We start from the raw sequence: 9,274 nt of genomic DNA on the forward strand, positions 1-9,274 counted from the left end.
CGGCGGTCTTCTCCACCTTAATCCCTCCTCCTCCCCGCACCCAATCCCACCCCATCCTCAAGAGAGAGAAAGTCACAACTCATCACAGACACAGTGGCCCAACCGCCTCATATTTTTTTAAAACAAAGAGAGAGAGAAGAGAGAGAGAGAGAGAGAGAGAGAGAGAGAGTTGTTTGTATTGACCGCTCCGTCACCGTCGCTCCCTCCGAAACCCCAACTCCTTCCTCTTTATAACCGTTTCTCCCATTTTCACGCGGAACTCGCTTTATCCGTTTCGCTCTCTCTCCTCAATCCCAATTCCCAACGCAAATTGCTGAAAATTAAAAATTAAAAATCTAAATGAAACCCCTAACACTAATCCCAACCGCAACCGTAACCGCCGCCGTTCTCTGCCGCCACGTCAGCACCACGGCCCGAGCCCAATTTCAGCATCCCCCAACTCTTTCCGTATAATTCCATATGCATCCCTTCTGCTGCGTCTCCACGCTCTCCGATCACTCCTCGGACCTCCACATGTCCTCCTTCGGCTCCAGATCCGACACGCACATCCGCCCCGCGAAACTCGACCCGAATAGCAATCATAGCAACAGCTTCAGCCATTCCAGCGCCGACTACGGCCGCCTCAGCCAGCGGACCACCGCGGCAGCGGCCGCGGCAGCCGTCGCAGCCGCAGAGGTTGTGGCTCGGCCGCCCTCGGCTCGGGAGCAGCCGGTAGACGTCAAGATAAACGACATCGTCGGGAATGGCGTTTCAGGGATTCTGTACAAGTGGGTGAATTACGGCAAAGGGTGGCGGCCGAGGTGGTTCGTGTTGCAGGATGGAGTGTTGTCGTATTATAAGATTCACGGCCCCGATAGGATAGTCGTTAGCGTTGAGACCGAGAAAGGCTCGAAAGTCATCGGCGAAGAATCGATGCGGAGGATTTCGAGGCACAGGAGGAATGGCACTCCTCACCAGCTTCGTCGCAAGCCCTTCGGCGAAGTCCATCTCAAGGTTCTCAGCTTCTCTTGATTTTCATTTTCATTTCTTGGCTTCAAAATTTTCATTTCTGTTTATACGTTTTGATTCATTTCTTCGTCGATTATCAAGAATTAGAAGTATATGATTTCTCTCTATTTAAATCTTGTTTTCATTTCGTTTCCTATTTTAATTTTAATCGGAATTCTAAAGTGATCGGCATTTTCCTCGTTGGTCGTATATTTTTAAAAATTTAAAAATAAAAAAAAAGTATTTGATTAGATGAGATTTTAATGTGATTAAATTCTGCTCAATTTTGTTTTATTTTATTATTTGTGGTTGATTCTAATCTAATTTTGTGATTTGATGAACTCATTCACAGGTTTCGAGCATCCGCGAAAGCAAATCAGATGATAAGAGATTCTCGATCTTCACAGGCACCAAGAGGCTGCATTTGAGGGCAGAGTCGCGAGAAGATCGATACGCGTGGGTGGAAGCATTGCAGGCTGTGAAAGACATGTTCCCGCGGATTTCTAACAGCGAGTTGATGGCTCCGGTGGACAATGTCGCCGTTTCAACCGAGAAACTTAGGCAGCGACTTGTGGAAGAAGGTGTGAGGGATGCAGCCATTCAGGACAGTGAACAGATAATGAAGACTGAGTTTGCAGCGCTACAGAACCAGCTCCTACTGCTCAAGCAAAAGCAGTGGCTCTTAATCGACACGCTGCGACAGTTAGAGGTATGGAAACCTTATGCCCATTGAAATTCGGAGTCTTCTTCTTTGGTTTCCTACCATGCAGAAATCCTTTTTTTTTCCCTTCAAATCACCAAGTAAATTGCTAGGAGGCTGTTGGCGTAGTGTGTTTCAGCTTTGTGGAGTAGTCATTTGTTGTGATTCGTTTGTGCAGAATGGGAGATAGAGGCTATTTTTCTTTCTCAAAATTTTGTAAATTTTGTAAATATAATCAATCTTATTAATTGTGTTTTTGTTGTCTTTTGGCTTGAGTGATGTGAGTGTTAATCGAAGGACATTATTTAGTATCAGTGCCATAATTTAAAGGAATCATGGCAAGGTCACTACACCAGAAGATGACATTGATACTGTAGAAACCAGATCACTCTTGTTTAGTTTCTGTCCGTACTATTATGAAAAATTTAAAAACTGTCCAAATGACTAAAAGTCGGTCAATTCTAATTAAATATTTTCTAGGTTGTTTGTCTGCAAATCGACGTGGGCTGAGAGTCTTTAGTATAGACCTGTGGTTTTCTCTCTGGGATTTTCTTGTGGCATGGGTAATGCGATATCTGTTCAAGGACTGATGAGTTATTTTAAACAGGTCGAAGTAGTATCCTTCCACAGTTCCAGTAATATTAGGATGTTTATTGGTTTTTGAAGGCTAAATGTCGAGTGTTTAAATGACGCCACATCAACTTTATGGTGGTGGTTGTTAGTTCTTTTCAGATTGCTGAAAAGCACTAACTTTAATGAGTGTTGAAGAGTTATTTCATTTAGGGCAATCTGAATATTATTTGGCATCCATGTTTTCTTGTTTTGACAAGTGATATCTTGTAGTATTGTCTTTGTATGAAGCATGGTCTCTCGTAGATTTATGCTACATCCTGTTTCTTTGGTGGTCTATGTTTTGGAATAAGCTGATTTCATTGAAAAACAGGAGTTGATGATCTATATATGCATCTGGGTCATATTAATTTGGTGTATTGAAAGACCACTTCTCTGTATGGGGTTTCTACCAGGAAACATATTGTAGTTGCATTTTCAAATTTCACCTGTCTTTTTTTAAGAGTAATCTGTGGTAACACTTGACAAGTAAGCCAGTCACCATTTCTGTTTCTTCTTACGACTTTCATAGCCATTTCGTTACCTTCTTGACTGTTTACCTAATAGCTTTGTTGAGGTCAAGACTGACTAATGTTCCTGATTGAGTGTGAGGCTTCACTTCATCTAACGTCAACATGTTTGAGGATTAAAAAGTACTTTCATCAAATCGAAAATGCCTTAGAAGACTAACCTACTTTCCCCATACCCCACTTTCACAATATTAGCACCTGTAAAACTACCCCACTTACTCTTTAAAAAAGGCATATATCATTGAATGTCGGATCGATCTTACACACATACGCCAGTATATCATTGAATGAGAAAAGTAAAGAAAAATGTCCTCATTACCTAAAAGAAAGAGAGGCGTGCTAATGACATTTTAATAGATGCCAAAAAAGGGACACTGGATAATTGTACAATGCTGCTCATCTCACTCATGTATATAAGCGTTTTTTTAATGAGGTATCTTTTGTTCATACAAAGGTTGCTTCCTTAAGAGTTTTAACTTCTGGTGAGGGGATTTTATTCCTCATTTACTTATTTGTTTCTTGCTAATAAAATGGCTATTTATACTGTATTGTGTAGACAGAAAAGGTAGATTTGGAGAATACAGTGGTTGATGAGAGCCGTCAGTTGAAAGATGGTGGGGCTTCTGCTAGATCAAGGCAAGACAAATTCAGTGGTAAGCATTGAGGTAGAAGTTTAACAACATGTATTTCTTGTTTCCTGTAACAAGTTATATATGTTACTTAAATTGCCTTTCTTCCAACCTCTCTTTGCATTTGTAATATTAGAATGTGCCGGACTCTGTGCCATGTGAAATGATGTGTTCTAATATATTCTCTAGGTTTTACGTCATGCTTCCTTATGCTAATTTAATCCTGCATTGGTATTAATTTTTCAGAAGGAAGTGCAACTGACTCTGACGAGGATAATGGAAGAGTTGATGATGCTGCAGAGGAAGAAACAGATGAAGAGGACAATGCTTTCTTTGATACTCGTGATTTTCTTTCATCAAGTTCTTTCAAAAGTAATGGGTCCGAATATCGGATGTCATCTGTCTCTTCAGATGATGAAGGGATAAATGCCATTGAATCAGAAGATGGTATCGATCCATCCATGAGATCAGTTGGAGCTAACTTTCCTTTCATCAAGCGGCGTAAGAAATTGCCTGACCCTGTTGAAAAAGAGAAGAGTGTTAGTCTTTGGTCAATGATTAAGGATAACATTGGGAAGGATCTCACAAAAATCTGTCTTCCTGTATACTTTAATGAGCCTCTGTCTACTCTACAAAAAGGTTTTGAGGATTTGGAATACTCATACCTCCTTGATCGAGCTTATGAATGGGGTAAAAGGGTAAGACCTCAAAGCCATCCGCATTGCAATGCTAGTCTCCTCCCAACAATAGCTTTCTTAAATGTGTTAGATTAGCACAGTGCTCTCTTAACTTATTTTTGGCTTTCCTTGAAGCCTTGCAGGGTAATAGTCTTATGAGGATTCTTAATGTGGCTGCTTTTGCGGTTTCTGGATATGCATCAACTGAAGGAAGGATTTGCAAGCCATTCAATCCATTATTGGGGGAAACATTTGAGGCTGACTATCCAGACAAAGGCCTCCGGTTTTTCTCAGAGAAGGTATGAAAAAGTCTTAGACCTGAACTTGCAAGTTATCTTATCACAATCAATCTCATATACTATTCTCGTGTAGACCTGTTCTGTTTGAATATATTTACGTTGTGAGAATTAGGCCACATGATGCTGTCCTATTGAGGTGGACAAGATTAATATATTCAGCTGAGTGGTGCATTTATCAAGTATTTCATACTAAAATACGCTTGGATTGTGACACCCAAACATGATCGTAAAGAATCTTACTTGGTCAATGAGAACATTGAATCTTGAAGTTAACATCACCATTTGATCAATGATGAACAATTTTTAACTTTTGATATGCAGTTGTGGGAAGAGAAAAGTATTGTCACCCAGGGAAGCTAGTTTCAGATTTTAAAAAAACGTTTAAGTTGATTTTGATTCAATATAAATCAAAACATCTATTTATTGAGATTTGAAAGTTTGAAACTCCCCAGACAGCCTGAATTCTGAATAGGTAATCTGATAAATGAGAAAGGTATAATGTATCGGAAAGAAATGAGCCTTGTTTGAGCAGAGAGGTGAAGTAACTATAAGGGGGTGGGGGAGATATTTGTGGTAGTCCCTATAAAAATAAATAAATTAGGCATCCCTTTTAAAATTCCCATTATTGTTCTTTTTCTACTATGTATCAAATAGTAAAGGTTCTTATATTTTGGGTGTCAGGTTAGTCATCACCCCATGATAATTGCTTGCCACTGTGAGGGTAAAGGATGGAAATTCTGGGGAGACAGCAATTTGAAGAGTAAATTCTGGGGTCGCTCGATTCAGCTTGATCCTGTTGGTGTTCTGACCTTGGAATTTGATGATGGGGAAGTTCTTCAATGGAGTAAAGTATGTACCCCAGCAACTCAGGGATTGTGTTCGTTATTTTCTAAGTTCATGTCTAAAAGTGAACTCTTTTTGGCCAGGTTACGACATCCATTTACAACCTCATTTTGGGAAAGCTGTACTGTGATCACTATGGTACGATGCGAATACAGGGAAAGCATGAGTATTCATGTAAGCTGAAATTTAAGGAGCAGTCTATCATTGACCGAAATCCTCACCAGGTACTTTTTTCTTTTTCAATTGTATTTCATTTAAGTTGATCACGCCAGCATGTTATTAATTGAAGCAGGAAAAAATTTTGCTTCTAGCTTTTGCCAGTATTTCAGACAACTTTGAATCTGCAGATAGAATATGATTACTAAATGGTTTTGATATATAATTTTTTTTTAGGAGAGGCTTTGTTATATAACTATCGAGTCAGCAGCCAGTTTACATAGACTAATGTTGGTGGTGGTTGTGTTTCTGTAAATTTATTTCAAAATTTAAGTTAAACTTAAATTGGGTTTTAGAAGGCTGTAATTTTTCAAAGTAGAGAACAATGGTGTGTGATATTATGATTTTATGCTGGGGGAACTGAAGAAACAAATGATAAGAAACACAGTCAGCAATTTGTGAAAGCGAACTTAAGTTTCAGTATATGCCCAATTTGGTAACTGAGAACTCCTTTATTCAGAAAGGAGAAATGACTGAAGGGTTGCCTTGTGAGTTTTATCAGACAGTCCTGTCTTTTCTTTTTCCTTATCAGGTTGGGAAAAAAGTGTGGACATTTTGCAGTTCACCTCATTTTACCACCTTTCTTCATACAGAAATACTTCTGATGTTTTTGAAAATGTTTAGGAAATTAAAGGAAAAAGACATGAATCTTTTATAAAAAAGAATGGAACATCTTGACCAAAAAAAAAAAAGAATGCGACATGAAATCTTCTAACTACTTGTATGTTTTCCGCTTTTCTCCATTAGGTACATGGTATAGTTCAGGATAGGAATGGGAAAACGGTAGCAACAATGTTTGGAAAATGGGATGAGAGCATGCACTACGTGAATGGAGACTGTTCAGGGAAGGGAAAAGGATCTGATTCTTTATCTGAAGCCTGCCTGCTCTGGAAGAGGAGCAAGCCACCCAAGTTTCCAACCAGATATAACTTAACACGCTTTGCCATCACAATGAATGAACTCACCCCTGGACTTAAGGTAATTATTTTGATGAGTGTGTTCCTTAGTTTGATCTATCTTGTGTAGATGGTGGTGGTACGGAAAGTACGGTTTGAAACGATGACTGCTAGCAGTTTATGATTCTTCAAGTTTAATGACATGCAGGAGAAGTTGCCCCCAACAGATTCAAGGCTCAGACCCGATCAAAGGTATCTGGAAAATGGGGAGTATGAAATGGCAAATGCTGAGAAGTTGAGGCTAGAGCAGAGGCAACGGCAGGTAATATTGCATTTTCGAATATACAAGTATCAACATTTTTTTTGTAGTTGTGTTTTGCATCTTTTCCATGTCATTAACTCACATATAAGCACCTGCAAACTATTACGAGTCAGTTTAAGCTTCTTGTAACAACGGTATTTAATGGTTTGTTGTAATTGACGGAATGCTGCTTTGATCGGGATTCAGGCTCGAAAGATGCAAGAGCAGGGTTGGAGGCCGCAGTGGTTTGCAAAGGATAAAGGAAGCGACACATACCAGTACATCGGTGGATATTGGGAGGCAAGAGAAAAAGGACGTTGGGATTCATGTCCTGACATTTTTGGCCAAGTCCCTTGTGAACCGCTACTTGAGTAAAAAGTTACATTGCCCTTGTGGTTTATTAATTCTTTTTTCATTTTTTTTACTCAATGGGGTGGTGAATACTGCTGATTGATTGCAAGCAGGTAAAAAAGGGTCCCCCATGATCTGCATATAAAGTATATTGAATGAAAGGTCTTGCCAGTCAATAAAATGAAATTCTTTCACATTGTCTCGTTTTTATAGGATTTGAGTTGGGTTAAGTTGAGAGTTGGTGGTTTCTTCCTAGCAATCAAGTAAATCCGAAACCAAAACATAAAGATCTCTTTCATATGGGCTTTGGTATGGCAGTCCCCAGTCTGATCCTCGTAGGAGTCCCAAATAGGGTTATTGGTTGGGTTTGGGCTTTGAATTTGCAATGGACAACCAGAATCTTTAACAACAAATGATGTGGAATAAATCTTGTTAAAAACAAGGGGGGAGTGAGATTCCAACTTAAGATCTCTTCTAACGTTAAGGAGAGATCTAGTATTAGATCAAAAGCTAGTTTGATTCTATGAATCTTGTTTTGAGTTTTGACAAGTGCATATAAAACCGCCCCTAAAATGTACTCGAAAGTAACCAAAAAGATACCAACAAAGTAAATTTCTATAATTGGATGAACGGATTCACTATTAAATCGAGGGTTCTATTATGATTTAGATTTATCGTAAATCGTTAGGACATTTTATTAAGGGTTAGATTTATCATAAGCCATTAAGACTACATATCTTATTGAATGAGAGTTCAAACCATAGATGTACTCGTATATTAGATTATGTATAATGTCGTGAACTACGTAATAAAATAAGGTAATAATGTGCAGACACATCATATTCAACTCACGTTTAGACAGGTTGGCTTGGATCCAATTATATCAACAAACTCACATACTTTCTGTCTACTATTCAGTTGATTCTATTATCCTTCAACTGTCCTCCCATAAATGGTCGGTTTCTTCAATCTACTTTCAAGTTTTGTAGCTCAAAATACCTACTATTAGAGCTACTACAAAATCATCAAATCTTGTATGGGTCCTTAGAGTTAGACCCACCTGTATTTTCAACGAAAAATGGAGCAGTTTTTATTTGTTTAGTTTCATGCATTCTTTATTCTTACTTCTCTACTCACTTGACATGCATCGTGTTAGGAGTTACGTAGAAACGAGGGGTTCATGCTCATGAGGCAACAAAGTTTTTCTCGAGTAAACGGGAAAACAAAAACTTGAATTTGAAAGCTCTTTCAATTTTGAAAAGAAAAATATAAGCAAATTAAGTGTTAATTTATTATATAATAATCATTAATAACGTCTGCTCATGCACTTGAAGTTCTATCTTCGATTCGTCAATTTATAAATAAAATATGAAAAAAGATTGATCTTCAACGTCATTCAAGTTATACTCTTATAATCTGACAGTAGGAGATACTCACCGTATGGGTAATGGATGGATGGACGGGTGACCCATCGCATCGTAACTCTAAATCCCCATAGCCAGCAGCTTTCTCTTCTCACTTAGCCATCCAATCAATCCTGACCGTTCAAATTTCATTTGACTGCGAAGATAAAAATTTGGACAGGGACCCCCCATCTGTACCAACCGCCCTGTCACCAGCCCAACAACAAACAAACCAAAACCCCAGTCTGATTCACAATGCCCCACAGTTCATTTTTGTTTGCTGTGAAGACAAAAGAAGACGTATCAGATTGGGAATTAATTAATTTTAAATTAAATTTTTAGAAACAAAAAAATGGTTTTGGAGTGATCAGTGTAGGTTTTTTTCAACATAGTTTTCAAAACCCTTCCACCCGGCAGAATCTTGGGCTCTCTTTTATTGCATTGTGAAATCGCTGCCCTCTGCTGCAGATGATGCAAACGAGGCCGTTTTTTGTCATGTCATGTCATATTTTTTTATCATCAAAATACTTTCAAGACGTTACTTGTTTTGTTTATTTGACATGAGATGAGATTGAGCTGCAGCTGCTGCTCTCTGCTTTTCTTTCTTGTAAGTTGTGACTATTTTTGATTCACTCTTTGGCTCGTTGGGTTTTTCAGCTTCTTCAGCTTCCTTTGATCCAATCTTCAATTACCGGCCAACATTCTTGCCTGCATAACATGCACAACAATGCATAAGATAATCTTCTCCTGCGTGAGAGTTTTGATGTAAATCAATAGATTGTCAATTTAAACTAAAGATTCAAACCATGAATCATTCAAATTAGTATTGTAAT

The 9,274-nt window shown here is 38.6% G+C and overlaps 1 protein-coding gene across 1 annotated transcript; it reads left to right on the forward strand.

The window, feature by feature from the left end:
* LOC18788311 (oxysterol-binding protein-related protein 1C) lies at window positions 72-7,234 on the forward strand. Its single transcript, XM_007225202.2, has 10 exons — window positions 72-993; window positions 1,340-1,696; window positions 3,383-3,479; window positions 3,702-4,153; window positions 4,276-4,431; window positions 5,113-5,280; window positions 5,358-5,498; window positions 6,238-6,468; window positions 6,595-6,708; window positions 6,895-7,234. The coding sequence occupies exons 1-10, from the start codon at window positions 460-462 to the stop codon at window positions 7,060-7,062; spliced, it is 2,418 nt and encodes an 805-aa protein (XP_007225264.1). The 5' UTR covers window positions 72-459; the 3' UTR covers window positions 7,063-7,234.

Source organism: Prunus persica, chromosome G1, assembly GCF_000346465.2.
Source record: "Prunus persica cultivar Lovell chromosome G1, Prunus_persica_NCBIv2, whole genome shotgun sequence".
Taxonomy (NCBI): domain Eukaryota; kingdom Viridiplantae; phylum Streptophyta; class Magnoliopsida; order Rosales; family Rosaceae; genus Prunus; species Prunus persica.